General features: G+C 49.4%; 1 protein-coding gene across 2 annotated transcripts in view; it reads right to left on the bottom strand.

The window, feature by feature from the left end:
• foxp4 (forkhead box P4) overlaps positions 1-19,567 on the bottom strand; it is a 438,498-nt gene that overhangs the window by 59,668 nt on the left and 359,263 nt on the right. For both annotated transcript variants that reach the window (XM_078546502.1, XM_078546501.1), the window contains exons 10-12: positions 19,262-19,345; positions 7,832-8,033; positions 141-217 (exon numbers count right to left, since the gene is read on the bottom strand). In XM_078546502.1, the coding sequence (XP_078402628.1) occupies positions 141-217; positions 7,832-8,033; positions 19,262-19,345 (363 nt within the window). The remainder of the gene's footprint in view (positions 1-140; positions 218-7,831; positions 8,034-19,261; positions 19,346-19,567) is intronic.

A 19,567-nucleotide genomic window follows, 5' to 3' on the forward strand; every position in this document is an offset into this window, starting at 1 on the left:
CATTCATTATTATTAAAAATAATGCTCTGACCCTGGGAGGTGGCAGAGTGTCAGTCTCCAGCAGGGAATGCCTTCTGGAGATGAGAACAACCAGGACCTCAAACCATCTCCCAAATTACGAGATGGGTTTATTCACTCACCTGCCGGATGAGGGAAGCGTATGTAAAAGGAGGTCGAACATCTGCATTCTTGTAAAATTCATGATTCTGAGCAAGTTCTGTAAGAGAACAGAAAACACGCAAGTGTGTTAATGCTGAATATTTGCTATTAATCCTTATCCAAGTTATCCGCATATAAACTGGGGCAGTGGTAGTGTAAAGGGTGAGAGTTCCTAGAGTGTGTTCAGGAGAATTATCTACAGCAGTATGTTTCCAGTCCAGTGAGAAAGGAGACACTGCTGGATGTGGTTCTTGGGTTTTAGAGGAACATTTAGGGGACAGTTATCGTTGTATCATAAGGTTTAAATTGGCTATGGAAAAGGACAAGGAGTAATCCAGAGTGAGAATAATTAACTGGGGGGAAGGCAACTTCAATGGGGGTGAGCATGGGTCTGACCCAGGTAAATTGGAATCGAGGCTTGGCAGGGCAAACAGTAACTGAACCACTAAAGTGGTTGCCTTTAAAGAAGGGATAGTTCGGGCACAGTCAGGATATATTCCCTTGAAAGGGAAAGGTAGGGCAGATAAACCCAGAGCTCCCTGGATGACAAAAGATACAGAGATTGAGATGAAGAAAAAGTGTGCGTATGACAGATAATACAACCAAAAACCAGGCTGAATAAAGAAGGTTCAAAAGAAATTAAAAAAGCAAATAAGAGAAGCAAAAATGGAGCATGAAAAGAGGCTGACAGCTAACATAAAAGGGATTCCAAAAGTCCTCTACTGACATATAAATAGTAAAAAGGTGGTAAAAGGAGGAATGGGGCCAAACATGAACCATAAATGGGATTTACACATGGGGCAGAGTTTTTACCTCGGTGGGCCGGCCCAGGAGTGGCCGCAAATGGTCCACCACCCGCGATTGGGACCCGACGGTGATTTCACACTGGCTGGCCAATTAACGGCCAGCCTGAAACACACTGATAACCTCAGCGCTGCCTGGCCGCAGGCAGGAGGAGCACGGGCGCTGGAGAGTGCACATGTGTGTGGGCACACTCAGTGAGAGCTCTCTGAAGGCACAGGGCTGCCTCAGAGAGCTGAAGGTTTTTAACATTAAAAATAAAGATTTCAAAAATAAGGAAAACCTCTCCCCTCATGTGACTCTGTCGTACGAGCAGGGACATGCTAAAAATGAGTTTTAAATTTTTTACATTGTTTTTGTAATCACTGTTCGAAGCCTCATCCCGCCTGCGGATGAGGTTTCGCAAAAAATGCCAAAGACCACTTGGCCTATTTGCCCGCCCGCCAACCGTAAGGTTGGATGGGCAGGGAAAATTTCACTTTAATTAATTTATCAATGGGCTTAACAGTCCTCTTAATTGTCGGCGGGCACACTGCTGAGTCCCGCCTGCGCCCGCTGACCGAAATATCGTGCGAGTGCGCCATGATGTTGGGACACTCGCCCGACGTCATCGCGCGCTGTTTCACGCTTGTGGATTTTGGGTGCGCGCCCACGTGCCGAGCTGAAAATCCTGCCCTTGGAGACAGGGAATAGCTGAGGTATTAAATAAACACTTTGCATCTGTCTTTACCAAGGGAGAAGATGCTAGTCAGGCCATGGTGAAAGAGGAGATAATTAACATACTTGAAGGATTTAAAATTGACATTGGATAGGTTATCTGTGCTTAAATTTGATAAGGCACAGGGACAGGATGAGATGCATCCAAGGATACTGAGGGAAGTGAGAGCGGAAACTGTGGAGGAACTGGCCATAATCTTCTTTAGGCTCAGGGGTGGTACCAGGAGACTGGAGAATTGCAAACGTTACACCCTTGTTCAAAAAAGGGTGTAAAGATAAGCCCAGCAACTACAGACCAGTCAGTTTAACCTTGCTGGTGGGGAAGCATCTAGAAACAATAACTCCGAACAAAATTAATAATCACATGGGCAAATGTGGGTTAATTAAAGAAAGCCAGCATGGATTTGTTAAGGGCAAATCACTTTAACTAACTTGCTGGAATTTTTTTGATGCAATAACAGAGAGGGTTGATGAGGGCAATGCTGTTGATGTGGTGTACATGGACTTCTGAAAGGCATTTGATACAAAGCCACACAACAGACTAGTGAGCAAAGTTATAGCTCATGAATAAAAGGGATAATAGCAACATGGATGTGAAATTGACTCAGTGACAGGAAACAGAGAGTAGTGGTTAATGGGTGTTTTTTGGACTGGAGGAAGGTTTGTAGCGGAGTTCCCCGGGGGTCAGTGTTGGGACCCTTGCTCTTCCTGATATATATTAATGTCCGAGACCTTGGTGTACAGGGCACAATTTCAAAATTTGTAGATGATACAAAACTTGGACGTATTGTGAATTGTGAGGAGGACAGTGTAGAACTTCAAAAGGACATAGACAGTTTGTTGAGATGGGCAGACAACTGGCAGATTAAATTTATTGCAGAGAAGTGTGTAACGCTTCTTTTTGGTAAGAAGAATGTGGAGAGTCAATATAAAATAAAGGATACAATTCTAAAGTTGGTGTACAGGGCAGAGGGACCTGGGTGTACACGTAGATAAATTATTGAAGATGCTGACACAGGTTGAGGGAGCTGTTAATAAAGTATATAGCATCCTAGGTTTTATTAACAGGGAATTAGAGTGCAAAAGCAGGAAGCTATGTTAAACCTGCATAAAACACTGGCTCAGCCTCAATTGGAGTGTAGGAAGGGTGCGAAGGCATTGGAGAGAGTGCAGAAAAGATTCACCTGAATGGTTCCAGGGATGAGGAACTTCAGTTATGAAGATAGGTTGGAGAAGTTAGGGCTGTTTTCCTTAGAGAAGAGAAGGTTGAGATGAGTTTTGATAGAGGCATTCAAAATCTTGAGGGGTCTGTACAGGTTATATAGGGGAAAACTGATCCCATTGGTGGAAGGATCGAGAACCAGAGGCACAGGTTTAAGGTAATTGGTGAAAGAAGCAATGGCGACATGAGGGAAAACTTGTTCACACAGCGAGTGGTTAAGATCTGGAATCACTGCCTGGGAGTGTAGTGGAGGCAAAGTCAATTGTGGCATTCAAGAAGGAATTGGATAATTACCTGAATAGGAAGAATGTGCAGGGCTATGGTGGGGGGGAAGGCGGGGGAGTGACATTAGTTGAATTGCTTCTTTGGAGGGCCAACACAGACACAATGGGCTGAATTGCCACTTTCTGTGCTATAACCAATCTGTGATTCTGTGCTCAAGGTTTAAAGCAGTTGAATTTTCCTTTAACCATCATTTCTCATTGAGCAGAGCTGTTTTTGTTTGTTTTCAAGTTCTTCCACACTGTTCCCTGCCTACCGCTAATTCTCGATGAATTCTGGCTGCCCAATTCACACACATGTGTAAATGTTGAAATGGTGCTACAATAGAATACACGCTTTAATTTGGGAATTAAGCACAGCTGTCCCCAGTTGGGAAATCATTGCAAAAGTATATAAATCAGTTCACTTTGGGTGTCTGGGAGAGTCTGTGGCTTTGCTGTCTTGGAAACAATCTGTACAGGTGAGCTTCAGACTCATTCTACTGCAACATACAATGATTTATATCAACAACATGACCTTTCATCGAGCATGAGCCTCTGCATGGAACGCTGACAGGGTATTGAATCAACGAGGAACTTTGGGAAATGCTAGAAGTTCAACAGAAGGGAGTAGACAGGTGAAAGGAACCAGAGCACCAATCATGAGGAGAATGGAGCCTGTCCCGCTCTGGGTGGGAGTGGAACGGGTCCCGCTCTGGGTGAGAGTGGAACGGGTCCCGCTCTGGGTGGGAGTGGAACGGGTCCCGCTCTGGGTGAGAGTGGAACGGGTCCAGCTCTGGGTGAGAGTGGAACGGGTCCCGCTCTGGGTGGGAGTGGAACGGGTCCCGCTCTGGGTGGGAGTGGAACGGGTCCCGCTCTGGGTGGGAGTGGAACGGGTCCCGCTCTGGGTGGGAGTGGAACGGGTCCCGCTCTGGGTGGGAGTGGAACGGGTCCCGCTCTGGGTGGGAGTGGAACGGGTCCGGCTCTGGGTGGGAGTGGAACAGATCCCGCTCTGGGTGGGAGTGGAACAGGTCCCGCTCTGGGTGGAACAGGTCCCGCTCTGGGTGAGAGTGGAACGGGTCCCGTTCTGGGTGGGAGTGGAACGGGTCCGGCTCTGGGCGGGAGTGGAACGGGTCCGGCTCTGGGTGGGAGTGGAACAGATCCCGCTCTGGGTGGGAGTGGAACGGGTCCCGCTCTGAGTGGAACAGGTCCCGCTCTGGGTGGGAGTGGAACGGGTCCCGCTCTGGGTGGGAGTGGAACGGGTCCCGCTCTGGGTGAGAGTGGAACGGGTCCCGCTCTGGGTGAGAGTGGAACTGGTCCCGCTCTGGGTGAGAGTGGAACAGGTCCCGTTCTGGGTGGGAGTGGAACGGGTCCTGCTCTGGGTGAGAGTGGAACGGGTCCCGCTCTGGGTGGAACGGGTCCCGCTCTGGGTGGGAGTGGAACGGGTCCCGCTCTGGGTGGGAGTGGAACGGGTCCCGCTCTGGGTGGGAGTGGAACGGGTCCGGCTCTGGGTGGGAGTGGAACGGGTCCCGCTCTGGGTGGGAGTGGAACGGGTCCCGCTCTGGGTGGGAGTGGAACGGGTCCCGCTCTGGGTGGGAGTGGAACGGGTCCCGCTCTGGGTGGGAGTGGAACGGGTCCAGCTCTGGGTGGAACAGATCCCGCTCTGGGTGAGAGTGGAACGGGTCCAGCTCTGGGTGAGAGTGGAACGGGTCCAGCTCTGGGTGGGAGTGGAACGGGTCCCGCTCTGGGTGGAACAGGTCCCGCTCTGGGTGGGAGCGGAACGGGTCCCGCTCTGGGTGGGAGTGGAACGGGTCCCGCTCTGGGTGGGAGTGGAACGGGTCCCGCTCTGGGTGGAACAGGTCCCGCTCTGGGTGGGAGTGGAACGGGTCCCGCTCTGGGTGGAACGGGTCCCGCTCTGGGTGGAACGGGTCCCGCTCTGGGTGGGAGTGGAACGGGTCCCGCTCTGGGTGGGAGTGGAACGGGTCCCGCTCTGGGTGGGAGCGGAACGGGTCCCGCTCTGGGTGGGAGGGGAACGGGTCCCGCTCTGGGTGAGAGTGGAACGGGTCCCGCTCTGGGTGGGAGTGGAACGGGTCCCGCTCTGGGTGGGAGTGGAACGGGTCCCGCTCTGGGTGAGAGTGGAACGGGTCCCGCTCTGGGTGGGAGTGGAACGGGTCCCGCTCTGGGTGGGAGTGGAACGGGTCCCGCTCTGGGTGAGAGTGGAACGGGTCCGGCTCTGGGTGGGAGCGGAACGGGTCCCGCTCTGGGTGGGAGTGGAACGGGTCCCGCTCTGGGCGGGATTGGAACGGGTCCCGCTCTGGGTGTGGGAGTGGAACGGGTCCCGCTCTGGGTGGAACAGGTCCCGCTCTGGGTGTGGGAGTGGAATGGGTCCCGCTCTGGGTGTGGGAGCGGAACGGGTCCCGCTCTGGGTGGAACAGGTCCCGCTCTGGGTGGAACAGGTCCCGCTCTGGGTGGGAGTGGAACAGGTCCCGCTCTGGGTGGGAGCGGAACGGGTCCCACTCTGGGTGGGAGTGGAACGGGTCCCGCTCTGGGTGGAACAGGTCCCGCTCTGGGTGGGAGCGGAACGGGTCCCACTCTGGGTGGGAGCGGAACAGGTCCCGCTCTGGGTGGGAGCGGAACGGGTCCCACTCTGGGTGGGAGTGGAACGGGTCCCGCTCTGGGTGGAACAGGTCCCGCTCTGGGTGGGAGCGGAACGGGTCCCCCTCTGGGTGTGGGAGTGGAACGGGTCCCGCTCTGGGTGGAACAGGTCCCGCTCTGGGTGGGAGTGGAACAGGTCCCGCTCTGGGTGGGAGTGGAACGGGTCCCGCTCTGGGTGGAACAGGTCCCGCTCTGGGTGGGAGTGGAACGGGTCCCGCTCTGGGTGTGGGAGCGGAACAGGTCCCGCTCTGGGTGTGGGAGCGGAACAGGTCCTGCTCTGGGTGGGAGTGGAACGGGTCCCGCTCTGGGTGGGAGCGGAACAGGTCCCGCTCTGGGTGGGAGTGGAACAGGTCCCGCTCTGGGTGTGGGAGCGGAACAGGTCCCACTCTGGGTGGAACAGATCCCGCTCTGGGTGTGGGAGCGGAACAGGTCCCGCTCTGGGTGTGGGAGCGGAACGGGTCCTGCTCTGGGTGGGAGTGGAACGGGTCCCCCTCTGGGTGTGGGAGTGGAACGGGTCCTGCTCTGGGTGGGAGTGGAACGGGTCCCCCTCTGGGTGTGGGAGTGGAACGGGTCCCATCCTGGGTGAAAGCTGAGTTTGAAACAACTGAATACCACAAATAAGTCTGAGGGAACATGTCTGAACACAGAAGTTGAGTTTGAGTTTTTTAAATTTCGCTTAAGCCATAAACCGGATGCAGTTACACAGCGAGTTCTTGTCCGGTGTGTTCCATACCTCCCCTTTCTCATGGTTTTTTTCATGGGTCAGTTTATGGTCAGGAGAGGAAACAAATTGTTAACCTGATAAATGTCATGTTTGCAACAATTATCCTCTAGTTACGATAACTGAATAACGGAGCTGATTCTGGAGCAACATGATTCACCTCATCCAGAACACTAAAAAATGGTGATGTCATCACAAGGGGATTTGTGTGGCAGGGGGAGAGGGGGGAGGGGGGATGGAAGAGGATCATGTTTCACTTCAATTGTTTTTGTTTTATTCATTCACAAGATGTGGGCATCGCTGGCTGGGCCAGCATTTATTGCCCATCCTTAATTGTCTTTGAGAAGGTGGTGGTGAGCTACTTTCTGGAACACAACTGAAGGGTTTGCCTGGCAGAGGGTGGCTAAGAGTCAACCACATTGGTGTGGGTCTGGAGTCATATGTAGGACAGACCAGGTGAGGATGACAGATTTGTTGGTCTAAAGGATACCAGTGAATCAGATGGTTTCTTCTGACAATCCCGTAGTTTCATGGTCATCATTGCGGATTCTGTCCTTTCATTCCAGATTTTTTTAAAATTAATTGAATTTAAGCTCCACGGTTGTCATGGTGGGAGCTGAACTCATGCCTGGGGATCACTGACCAGGTCTGTAGATTACTAATCCAGTAACATGATCGCTATGCCCCTGTATCCTGATGATATGATGTCAATGTGACAATGGTCTACGTTATTGAACCATAGTTTTAAGTGAACAACTAAATGTTTGTCAGGTACTACTTCAGGGAAGTTCTCCCCTTCAACGTGATGATCATTATTACTTTGCCCAGTTTCTGCTCACCTTTGACTTTCATCTTCTGGGCACCGACCTTCCTACTTTACACAAAGGGTTGGTCTCCATGGTGGTGAGTGGTATGTGGTGGGGGATGGCGGAGCCTCTGAGCTCAGCCTGAATCTGCCAATGTGAATCACTCACTGGATAGTGATCAGGAGTCGAGCTGCTGGCTGTTTATTGGGATCCACCCCCTCCCTCACCTCACCAAATCTGAACCCAATTCTTGTGCCCCCAGTTACATACTCAGCACAGGCCAGGGAGGACAGGTCCAGTCCAATCACATCTGATAACAATAAGGACATAAATTTGCAGGGCTGTGGGGAAAGGACAGTGGAGGGGTCTAATTAGATGGCTCTTTCAAAGGGCCAGCACAAGCATGATGGGCTGAATGGCCTCCTCCCGTGCTGCAGCATCCTACGTTTTTAACTCACTAACAATACACTGAAGATTAAAAACCTCTTACCTGAAGATAACGGCATGCAGTATTTATCAGAATGCCTTCTCCGAATGGCTCCCATATTGTGTAAACTTGCCGAGCTGATGACAGAGGGCCCCTGTCTCACAGGGGTGATAGGTGTGGCAGCTGAGGTTGGCGTGTGAGGTAAACTTTCTGGGAAAATGTCTGAAGAACTCTTGGAAAGCGTGACATTCGACACCAGATTCAGCTAATGGCAAACAGTGATCAGCAGCATGGACGTTGTGTAAGATAGGGGGAAAGGACAGAAAACAGAAAGGATAAGTGTCTTTGACAAATGATCTGGAGTTTCACACTTTGTGTAGCCTGAATTGGGCGATTCAGACTATCTCCACTAATTGGTGTATAAAACTGTTCCACTGAAGTTCCAATTAACAGATGTGTCACTTGAAAGCATCCTATTTAGGTCCCACAGGAAAGGACTAGAGATCACCGTATCTTACATTGACTACCCAGTGGCTGTTAAAGGAGAATTCAACCACATCTTCCTATTGCTACAAAATACACTGACAAACTGACCACTTTATGTTCCCCTCCTCTCCTGAAGTTGCTCACTCTTATGGGGTACAATCCCATTGGCATCGGCTACCTGATAGAGCTCACCCAAGGGGCCATTGTTCAGGAATGAACCTGGATAGTAAATGCCGACAGGCTATTCCACCAGGCAGGGCGTCACATTGAACTTAATCTATCCTTGACTGATGCCTGCCCCACATACACTTTCCAGCAATCATTTACAGGAATCGTAACTGATTTATTTTTCTTTTCCCTAGTCTATTGGTACTAAAGTTGTTGTACTCAACAGGTACCCTGCTGAGGTCAGTTGCTGTAACACAGAACAAGGTGGAATATACAAGTTACATTGAGTCTGCAGTACAGAAACAAGCCACATGGACCAACAAGTCCTTGCCGGTGTTTATTCCCCACATGAGCCTCCTCCCACCCCTCTTCAACTCACCGTATCATCATATCCTTCTGTTCCTTTCCCCTCATGTGTTTATCCAACTTCCCCTTAAACATATTGATATGATTCACCTCAATTGTTTCCTGTGATATTGAGTTGCACATTCTCACCACTCTCCAGGTGAAGACGTTTCTCCTGAGATTTTGATTGGGTTTATTGGTGACTGTCTTATAATTATGGCTCCCGAGTTGTGGTCTTGCCACAAGTGGAAACATTTGCTTCACACCTACCCTATCCAACCCTTTCATTATCTTGAGGGCCTTTATTAGGTCACTCCCAGCTTTTATTTTCTAGAGGAAGGAGCCCCAGGCTGTTCAGTCATTCCTGAGTTATAACCTGTAGTTATAACCTCTTAGTTCTGGTAATATCCCTGTGAAGCTACTGGTCTGTTTACTTAATTACCACACCAGATGGTGCTTTTGTGAGTGAGTAACAGGTTTGTTACAGTAATGTGACATAAATTCATTATAGCAAGTTACATCTATGTTGTGCTCCTCATGTCATAGAAATTTTTCAGGCAGCGTTAGAGACATGGGAACATGGGAGGGGGAGGATAGAGATCAGAAGCACAATCAGACAGAGTCGCACAGAAAACAATTTCTTCTATTGCTTGAAACTTTGCGTTTTATTCCAATGACAGTTCAAGAAACAGTGAATGAGAGCAGAGTAAGGCAGAGGAATCAGAAGAAATGGACATGAGGAAGAAAAGGAAGAGAGGGAGAAGGCAGGAGATGAAGAGGAAAATGAAGAAAAGGAAGCTTCCTTCCATAGAACCATAGAACACTACAGCACAGAAAACAGGCCATTCGGCCCTTCTAGTCTGTGCCGAAATATTATTCCGCTAGTCCCATTGACCTGCACCTAGTCCATAACCCTCCAGACCTCTCCCATCCATGTATCTATCCAATTTATTCTTAAAACTTAAGAGTGAGCCCGCATTTACCATGTCAGATGGTAGCTCGTTCCACACTCTCACCACTCTCTGAGTGAAGAAGTTCCCCCTAATGTTCCCCCTAAACCTTTCCCCTTTCACCCTAAAGCCATGTCCTCTCCTGTTTATTTCTCCTAATCTAAGTGGAAAGAGCCTACTCGCATCTACTCTGTCTAAACCCCTCACAATTTTGTAAAATTCAAAGTACAATGTCCCAGAATGCAGGATGTTACATATCGATAGTAATTCAGTAATGCAATTTGGACAGGAGAAGAGAAAATTCATTTCACTGCCTCTTTATATTTCCTTTCTTTCCGAGATCACCCTCATTTCTAATTTTTTTATTTGTTCAAGAGATGTGTCTGGACCAGCATTTATTGCCCATCCCTAATTGCCCTTGAGAAGGTGGTGGTGAGCTGCCTTCTTGAACCGCTGCCGTCCAGCAGGTACACCTACAGTGCTGTTAGGGAGGGAGTTCCAGGATTTTAACCCAGTGACAGTGAAGGAACGGTGATATATTTCCAAGGCCTGAATTTTCCCCTCATTGTGACGCTTGTGATCAGCGGCCCCGGGGGTAGATGGGAAATGGGCCCACCACTGCAATTTCACGCTGGCTGGCCAATTAAGGTTCGCCCAGCTTGTAACACGTCTTCCGAATGGTCGGAAAGGGCCGGGCGGGGGTGGGGGAGGGGGCAGGGGGGGTGTCGTGTGCCGGGCCCAATGGCCACCCGGCGGGCAGTTTAATATTTGCGGAGGCAGCTCCCCGAAGGCTGCCAGGAGAGAAATCTATCTACGGTCTGGAGACTGGAGCAATGGCCTCACCAACGGCTGGAGACATCAGGCGGGAAGGCAGGTCGGGTCAGCACTCGGCCCCCTCCCATTTCTCGGATGAGGTGCCTCGCGATGCTCGTGGAGGAGGTGGGTGTCAGGCCGGATACCCTTGTTCCCAGAGATGGCAGGAGGAGGCCACAGTACCAGACCTCAAAAGCCTGGGAGGAGGTGGCAGCCCAGGTCAGCAGCACCGACGCTGTGCGGCGCACATGGGTCCTGTGCCGCAAAAGGTCCAATGACCTGCTGCGCTCAGCAAGGATGGGTACCGTGTTGGCATGGATCAGTGTGGAGAAGTGTTAAGGTCTGGCTGACCCTCACGGTGCTCAGGTGTTAAGAGTTTGAGAGCCAACTGTCAATGACACCGGAGCTGGCCAAGGGGGTGAGCCCTGGCTGCTTGGACTGAGTGTGACTCGAGGGCCACGACTCTAATGTGCCCTGCCAGGTGTTCCACAGGTGGGGTTGGCCAGGCTGCAATGGTGCTGCAGGTAGAGAGGGGACCAATCAATGCTCCTCTGTCCTTTCAGGAGAAGAGGAGCCAGAGCAATATTGAAAGGTCACGGACAGGCGGAGGACTCCCCAAACCTCCTAATATTGACGAGTTTTGAAATGGATGCTTTGGAGCCACCCACCTCATTCAGCTGGTGGTGGAGAGGCTGGGGTCTCTGGAGAAGGTAAGAGTGCAGTGCACTGAGGTGAGAGTTTCGGACGGTGCAAACATTCTAGTGTAGTCTCATCATTGATGGGAGCCTCAAAACCTGGATTCTCCATTGATCATTGAAAAACGATGGCACCATGATGCAGATCTCCGATGTCTCACCAGGGTGCCTGGCATGCACAGTGACAGTGTGATGACTTCAACTAATGACATTTCATTGTTCTCCATTAGAATTGCCAGCAGGCACTCGTTTGCAGGACCCCAAAGATACACCCCTTATGCCAGAGGACCACCGGGCTTCAGCTGCACCTGCGTCACACCTGCTCTCTGAACCAGGCACCATGCCAGATATCAGCCCATTGGTGGGCATTAGATCGTTGGCTAGAATGTCAGTGCACATTTATGAGGGCACTTCACACTCGCTTGAGGTGCAGGCGGAGGCAGAGAGTACCCAGGGCACCGGAAGTCGGAGGGCTGCTGGAGACCAGGATGATGCTGAGTCGAAGGCTGATAATGGGCCTCTGGAGTCGTCCATGAGGCGGCAGGTGCTGGATGTCCAGCGAGATGTGCGGGAGGACTGGTGGATATTTAGGAGTGTATGAGTGCCACGGTGTCTGTGGTGGTAGAGTCCATGCAGAGCGTGAGTACTGTGTTGACCCTCATGGCCGAGCACACTGCCTCCTCCATTGAGAGAGTGGTGAATTTCATGGAGAGGCAGCTCCAGGGACAGAATCAGGGATCCCTGGGGTTGCACTCGGACCTCAGGTGGTCAGTGCTAGTGTGGGAGATGGATGAGGCACCCAGTATCCCAGCTAGGTGCCTGTCCATCAATGGTGAGCAGGGAGGTACAGAGCGATCTCCTGTTGGCGCACGAGCTGCTTGTTATCTCTGCAGCTCCTCTCAGGGCGCTCTGGATGACGGCAGCATCTCCTCCGTCCCTCTGCCAGTGACCGTGACATCTGATGAGGCTGCGATGACTGGGGAGATGCCAGCCATGGCACTGGCCACTCCCTCCCAGGCGGGGCCAGCATAGCCTCCAGTGGCCAGAAGACAACTGGCAAGGTCATCAATTCCAACAAGACAGCAGAGTGAGCAGGCTGTCTCCAATGTCGGTGCCAGCGAGAGGGGGGCACCAAGACACAGCATTCGTAAATGTACGTTTGAGGCATCATAAGCACAAGAGGGACAGGTCACGGGCGATCTTCTGTTCTGTCATGTTTTGTTTATATGTTTACTGGTCTGGGCATTAACACCAGAAATGGTAATGATTATATAAATTGTGCTTTTGTTTTAACGGCCTGAGTATGCTTCAGTTTTTTTAGTGCAGAGTACCCCAGTGTGCAATGCTGGACGCGAGTGGCTCCAAACTTTATTGCACAGGCACTGAGTGGACTTTGGGTTCAAACGAAAGGGTCATTTCGGACATCGGGGATGGAGGCAGAAACCCTGCCATGAGGTGGAAGCTGATCTTTGGCAGCCCAGCTGAAGGAGTGTTGGATCAAGGCATCCCTGGTGTCCCTGCCTCCCGGCAGGTTACCGAGGTCTGGCTCCACACCCTCGGTGTTCTCCTCACCGTGCTCCTCTTCTGACTCACTATTGGACTCATCCTCTGTGGCCTGTGCAGCTGCATCAAGATCCTCTTCCTCCAGTGGGTCCCCCCTTGCCAGTGCCAGATTGTGGAGAGCGCAGCATGCAACCACGGTCAGTGACACCCGCTCTGGGGGGTATTGTAGTGCTCTCCCTAAACAGTCCAGGCATCGGAAGTGCATCTTCAGAGACCTATGGTTCTCTCTCTCACCGCCCTTGTGGAGGCGTGGCTCCTATTGTACCACTGCTCTGCCTTTGTTCTTGAGTGGCAGAGTGGCGTTATAAGCCACCTTTTCAATGAATAGCCCTTGTCACCCAGCAGCCAACCATCCAGCTGGGCTGGAGCACTGAAGAGCCTCGGCACCTGGGAGTGTCTGAGGATGTAAGTGTCATGGGAGTTGCCTGGCTACCTTGCACAGACTTGCAGAATCTGCATCCTGTGATCACACACTATCTGCACGTTCATGGAGTGGAAGCCCTTCCTGTTGACGAAGGCACCGGGCTCACCTGCTGGTGCCTTGATGGCCACATGTGAACAGCCTATTGCACCCTGGACACGGGGAAGCCAGCAATGGCCGCAAAACCTCTGGCTCACTCAGCCTGGCTGGCCTCATCCATACGGAAATGAATGAAAGTCAATACCCGCCTGAACAGAGTGTCTGTCACCAGCTTGACGCAGCTGTGGACAGCTGATTGGGAGACTCCACACAGATCGCCCACTGACCCCTGGAAAGAGCCGGAGACATAGAAGTTGAGGCCACTGTGACCTTCAGAGCCACTGGCATGGGGTGTCCACCCATACAGTCGGAGCTGATCTCAGGCCCAATCATCTGACAGATGGAGGTCACTGTCTCCCTGGAGAGGCGGAGCCTCCTTCGGCATTGCACCTCGGACATATTGAGGTAGCTGCATCGCCGCCTGTAAACCCTGGCAGCAGGATAGTGGTGTCTTCTGCAGCCCCTTCTGCCTTGGACTCCCTGCTGGCCCTGCACCCCTTGTGCCTACGCCTCTCCTCCCACAGGTCCCTCCCCTGGAAGCTGCATTGGGACACCTGGCCTCCTCTCCCTTCTGCCCCTCTCTTCCTCCTCAAGAGGAGGTGCCTCCAGCGGAGACCACAATCCCCATTACCAGGGTAACGGAAGGCTGTCTGATACCTGGTAGGGTCCACATGGCCTGAATCCTCCGGGGGCCTTGCAGGCACCAATACGTCCTGAAATGAGGCCTGGAAATGCTAACAATGAAGCCTCGAACAGAGATGGAGTTGCTAAGTACCAATAAGCAACCAGCAGCAAACTATCTCCAAAACCCCTCACTACTCACACTGGCAATGCTGCTGACGCTTTTTATCCTGTCCTTGCATGAGGTTTTATAAAATGTGGGCTGCCCACCTGCCCGTTTTGCCCTTGCAATGAATGTGAAATCGCACGGGCAATGTAAAATCGCCATCAATTGCCTTTTTAATAGCCTTAAGTGACCTTTTAATTATTGGCGGGCGTGGCTCCAACACCCACGCGTGCCCGCAGGCCTGAAGATTGCTCGTGTGCAGGATGACGTCGGGACGCTTGCCCAACGTCATCTCGTGTGATTTTATGCCCGATCGGGTTAGGCGTGCGCCCGCTGGCGGAATGTAAAATTCTGCCCCAAGTCAGGCTGGTGAGGGGCTTGGAGGGGAACTTGCAGGTTGTGATGTTCCCATGTGTCTGCTGCCCTTGTCCTTCCAGGTGGTAGAGGTTGTGGCTTTGGGAGGTGCTGTCGATGGAGCCTTGGTGAGTTGCTGCATTGCATCTTGATACACACTGCTGCCACTGTGCGTCAGTGGCGGAGGGAGTTTAGCGGGATGGATGGGGCTGCTTTGTCCTGGATGCAATATAGGAATATAGGAACAGGAGTAGGCCATTCAGCCCATCGAGCCTGCTCGGCCATTCAGTATGATCATGGCTGATCATCCACTTCAATGACTTTTCCCCACATTAGCTCCGTATCCCTTTATGCCATTGGGATTTATAAATCTGTCAATCTCTGGTTTAAACATATTCAATGATTGAGATTCCATAACCCTCTGGGGTAGAGAATTCTAAAGATTCACAAACCTCTGAGTAAAAAGATTTCTCCTCATCTCGGTCCTAAATGGCTTCCCCCTTATTTTGAAATTGTGTCCCCTGGTTCTACACTCCCCAACCAGGGGAAACATCTTACCTGCATCTACCCTGTCTATCCCTTTAAGTATTTTGTCGGTTTCAATGAGATCACCTCTCATTTTTCAAAACTCTCGAGAATGCAGGCCCAGTTTCCGCAATCTCTCTACTCTACTCTTGACAGTCCTGCCATCCCCAGAACAAGTCTGGTGAGCCTCCATTACACTCCCTCGATGGTAATATCTCTTCTGAGATAAGGGGGCCAAAACTGCACACAGTGCTCCAGGTGAGGTCTATCCAAGATTCTATACAATTGGAGCAAGACTTCACTACTCCTGTCCTTAAACCCTCTTGCGATAAAAGCTAACATTTCATTAACCTTCCTAACTGCCTGCTGCACCTGCATGTTAACTTTCAGTGACTTATGGATAAGGACACCCAGGTCCCTTTGTACATCTACACTTTCTAATCTCCTACCATTTAAGAAATACTTTGCACATCTTTTCCTCCTACCAAAATGGATAACCTCACATTTTTCCACATTATATTCCATCTGCCATGTTCTTGCCCACTCACTAAGTTTGTCCAAATCCCCTTGAAGCCGCTTTACATCTTCCTCACAACACACAATCCCGTCCAGCTTTGATTCATCCACGAACTTGGAAACATTACATTTGTCCCCACATCCAAATATTTGATATATATTGTGAACAGCTGGGTCCCAAGTACTGATCCTTGCAGTACTCCACTAGTCACAGCCTGCCAACGTGAGAATAACCCATTTATTCCTACTCGCTGTTTCCTGTCTGTTAGCCAATCCTTAATCCATGCCAGTATATTACCTCCTATCCCATGTGCTTTAATTTTGCAAACCAACCTCCTGTGGGGGAATTTACCAAAAGCTTTCTGAAAATCCAAGTATACTACGCCCACCGACTCCCCTTTATCAATTCTGTCAGTAACATCCTCAAAGAACTCCCAACAGGTTTGTCAAACATGATTTCCCACTCATAAATCCACGTTGATTATACCCAAACAGATCATTATTATCCAAGTGTCCATTTATCACATCCTTTACAACAGATTCTAGCATTTTCCTTACTATTGCTGTAAGGTGAACAGGTCTGCAGTTCCTCATTTCTTTTTCCCTCCCTTCTTAAATAGTGGGGTGACATTTGCCACCTTCTAATCCGTGGGAACTGTTCCAGAATCTGTAGAATTTTGGAAAATGATCATCCACTATCTCCATAGCTACCTCTTTCAACACTCTGGGATGCAGAATATCAGGTCCCAGGGGCTTATCTACTTTCAATCCCATTAATTTCTCTTATACCAATTTCTCTTCCTAATACTAATTTCCTTCAATTCCTCATTCTCCCTAATACCTTGGATCTCTAATTCTGAGAGATTTCTTGTATCTTAGTGAAGACAGACACAAAGTAATCATTAAGCTTCTCTTCCATTTCCTTATTCCCCATTATAAATTCTCCTGGCTCTGCCTGTAATGGGCCCATGTTTGTCTTATCCAAATGTTTCCTTTTTACGTACCTATGGAAGTTTTTACAGTCCGTTTTTTATGTTTTATGCTTTTATGTTTACATTCATATTCTAATCTCCCTTTCTTCACCAGTTTCTTGGTTCTCCTTTGCTGTATTCTAAAATCCTCCCAATCCTCAGGCTTACTACTATTTCTGGCAACTTTATTGGCCAGAGTGTCGAGTTTCTTGAGTGTTGTTGAAGCTGCACTCATCGGGCAAGGGGAGAGTATTCCATCACACTCCTGACTTGTGCCTTGTTGGGAGTGCCTTCAGTAGAAGGGCTGCAACAGTGGAAGAATGTGACTCTCCATCACTTTCACAAAGGGCAACTAAAGAATGGACAACTTCCACACCCCTAACATAAATATAAAAATAGAGTTGGGGGGGGAAAAAATAAAGAGTTCAGTGAAATACTAACAATCTGCCACTAGATGTCAGCAATGTTCTAGGAAACGTTACTTATTGCCAGTTTAAGAAGCTAGCGACATCTAGGGGCAGATCAACAACACTGTACGGCCTCACACACTGGTGACACTCCCTCAGAAAGCTGCCACTCACCCAAATACTCTTTCTCCGCCTGAGAACCTTGACAGGGACCATTAACAAGCTGCTCACCACAATCAAGCACCTCAATTTGTGTCCACACCAGTGCGCTGCCCAATAGGAGTCACCGAATAATCAACCAGATTCAACTTTACTGAAAAGCTTAAAAATCTTTTGACTGTGAATTGTTGAAAAAGAGTGTCTGAGTGTCAGACAATTTTTGGACACTGACAATCTGAAAAGGTGGACAAAAAAGATTGTGATACTCATTACAGCACTTTGGATTGGGTACAATTAATACAGTTGGGCTTGTATAACATTAAACCCGATTTAACCCAAGTGCTCTTCAGGATTGTCAAAGTATCCTGACTTTTAGGGCTCTGTCTTTTCCAGGTGTCAGTCATAGCTCAATGGTTACCACCCTCTTGCCTCAAAGTCAGGAGATGCTGGGTTCAAGTCCCACTTCAGACAGGGTAGCACTGAGGCAGCACCACACTAATAGAGGTGCCAACTTTCAAAGGAGATGTTGAACTGAGGACCTAATCGCTCTCTTAGCTGGATGTAAATGATCCTGTGGCACCATTGAAAGAAGAGCAGGGGAGTTCTCCCAAGTGTCTCGTCTTATATCTCAGCCAACATCACTGAAACAGGTTGGCTGGTCATTATCACATTGCTGTTTATGGGAGCTTGTGCATACAGTGGCCACACTTTAAAAGTACTAGATTGGCTTTGGAGTGCCTGAGTTGGCGAATGGTGTAATAGAAATACAAGTCTTTTCATTTTCTATCCAGGAGTAAGATACAGGCAGGAAGGGTTATGAGTGGATTGCCAGTGCATACAATTGACTTCACTTTGGTAATGTTCATTGGCTGCTGGGAAAAGTGCTTGTTTCAATGTCCCAGCTTTCTACTAAGTATGTGATCTGACTGAGTATACCGATTCCACCTTCTACTTGTAGAAATTCATCAAAGTTCTGGGGCGTTTATATTTCTCAAGATGCTAGGTGAGTTGGAGGACTGTTTGGAAAGGAGGAGAGAAAATTTGAGAGAGAAAGAGGATTAGAGAAGATGAAGGTAAGAGAGAGAGAGAAAGGCAGAATAAGAGAGATAAGGAAGGACGAAGTGAGAAAGAAGCAGAATGGGAGGAGGAGAAAGAGGAACAAAGGAGGAAATTGAAGGGAAGAGGGAGAATGAAGGGACACATGGAGAAAAGTAAGGAGTCACAGAGGAATGAAGAGTAGATCAGATTGAACCTAGGGAGAGAATGGAGAGAGGAAGGGGAACAATATTGAGAGAGGAACAGAAAGAGAGGAATTCAAATAGTTTGGACAGATAAGTAGAGTATGTGAAGACAGGTTAGTGTTACATACTTCAAGATAGATGGAACAGGACAGAAAGAAGATCAAACACTGGTTGGGCTGTACAACAGGTAACTCATTTACTGATTTGATAATGAAAACCATTTTGTCTCATCCTTGGTTTCTTTTCCAAAAGCTGGGAGCTGAGATTTATTTACATTAACACAACTTGATTGTACCCAAAATCAGACAGCTTCTTGGTGTATAACCTAGCTTGAAATTGTATTTAACGTATTGCTGCATCATTTATCTTACACTAAGGATGGATGAGAATTGCCAATAGACGCTCAGTGATTCACTTTCTGCTATTTATTCCACTCTTGCCGAATTTACATTCAATAAATTGTACACGACGTTTAGTGAGACAGACACAAACTAATGGAGCAACGAGTCAGAAAAAAACAGCTCCTGAGATATGTTGTGCATCACACCATCCCAAACTTTTCAAAGGCTGAGGTATCTGTCATGACTCAGTGCTAGCACTCTGGGCTCTCAGTCAGAAGGTCATGGATGCTGTCTTTTGAATGAGACATTAAACCACATCCCTGCCCGTCACACCGGTGCAAATGAAAGGCCCCATGGCACTATTTTGAAGAAAAGCAGAGGAGTTTTTCCAATGTTCTAGACTATACCTCCCTCAACCAACATCACTAAAACAGATTACTTGTACATTATTTCAATGGAGCTTCCTGTGCACAAATCGGATGCCACGTTGCCTACATTATAACAGTGACTACAAATCCAAAGTACTTCATTGGCTGTAAAGCACTTTGGAATGTTCCGAGGTTGTGAAAGGTGGTTTCGAAATGTAATTATTTCTTTCTTTGCAAGTTAGTTTGAGTGTGGTTGAGGTTGGAGCATCAGCTGATATACTTACAGGCTGCGCAAAAGGCTTTGGATCTGATGGCCTCATGTGCAGGTGAGCCATCATGGCCTGAAGACGTTCACTCTCTTTTGACAGCTGTGGGCATCAAGAAAAACATCTTCAACCAAATTGTACTGAGCATTGATTAGAGGTAAAGAGTGAAGTCAGAGCCTAGCGGCATCTGATAATTCATAGGAACGGGAGCTTTTCAAAGGTTTTATGAGTTTTACCTCATGGTTGGACAAGGGCAAGTAACTTAATGAGGAATACCTAATGGTTGCAAGTTCAGGGATTGTTCATCCTTCTTGCAGTACCCAT

This window comes from Cetorhinus maximus, chromosome 8 (genome assembly GCF_964194155.1).
Source record: "Cetorhinus maximus chromosome 8, sCetMax3.hap1.1, whole genome shotgun sequence".
In the NCBI taxonomy this organism is placed as follows: Eukaryota; Metazoa; Chordata; class Chondrichthyes; order Lamniformes; family Cetorhinidae; genus Cetorhinus; species Cetorhinus maximus.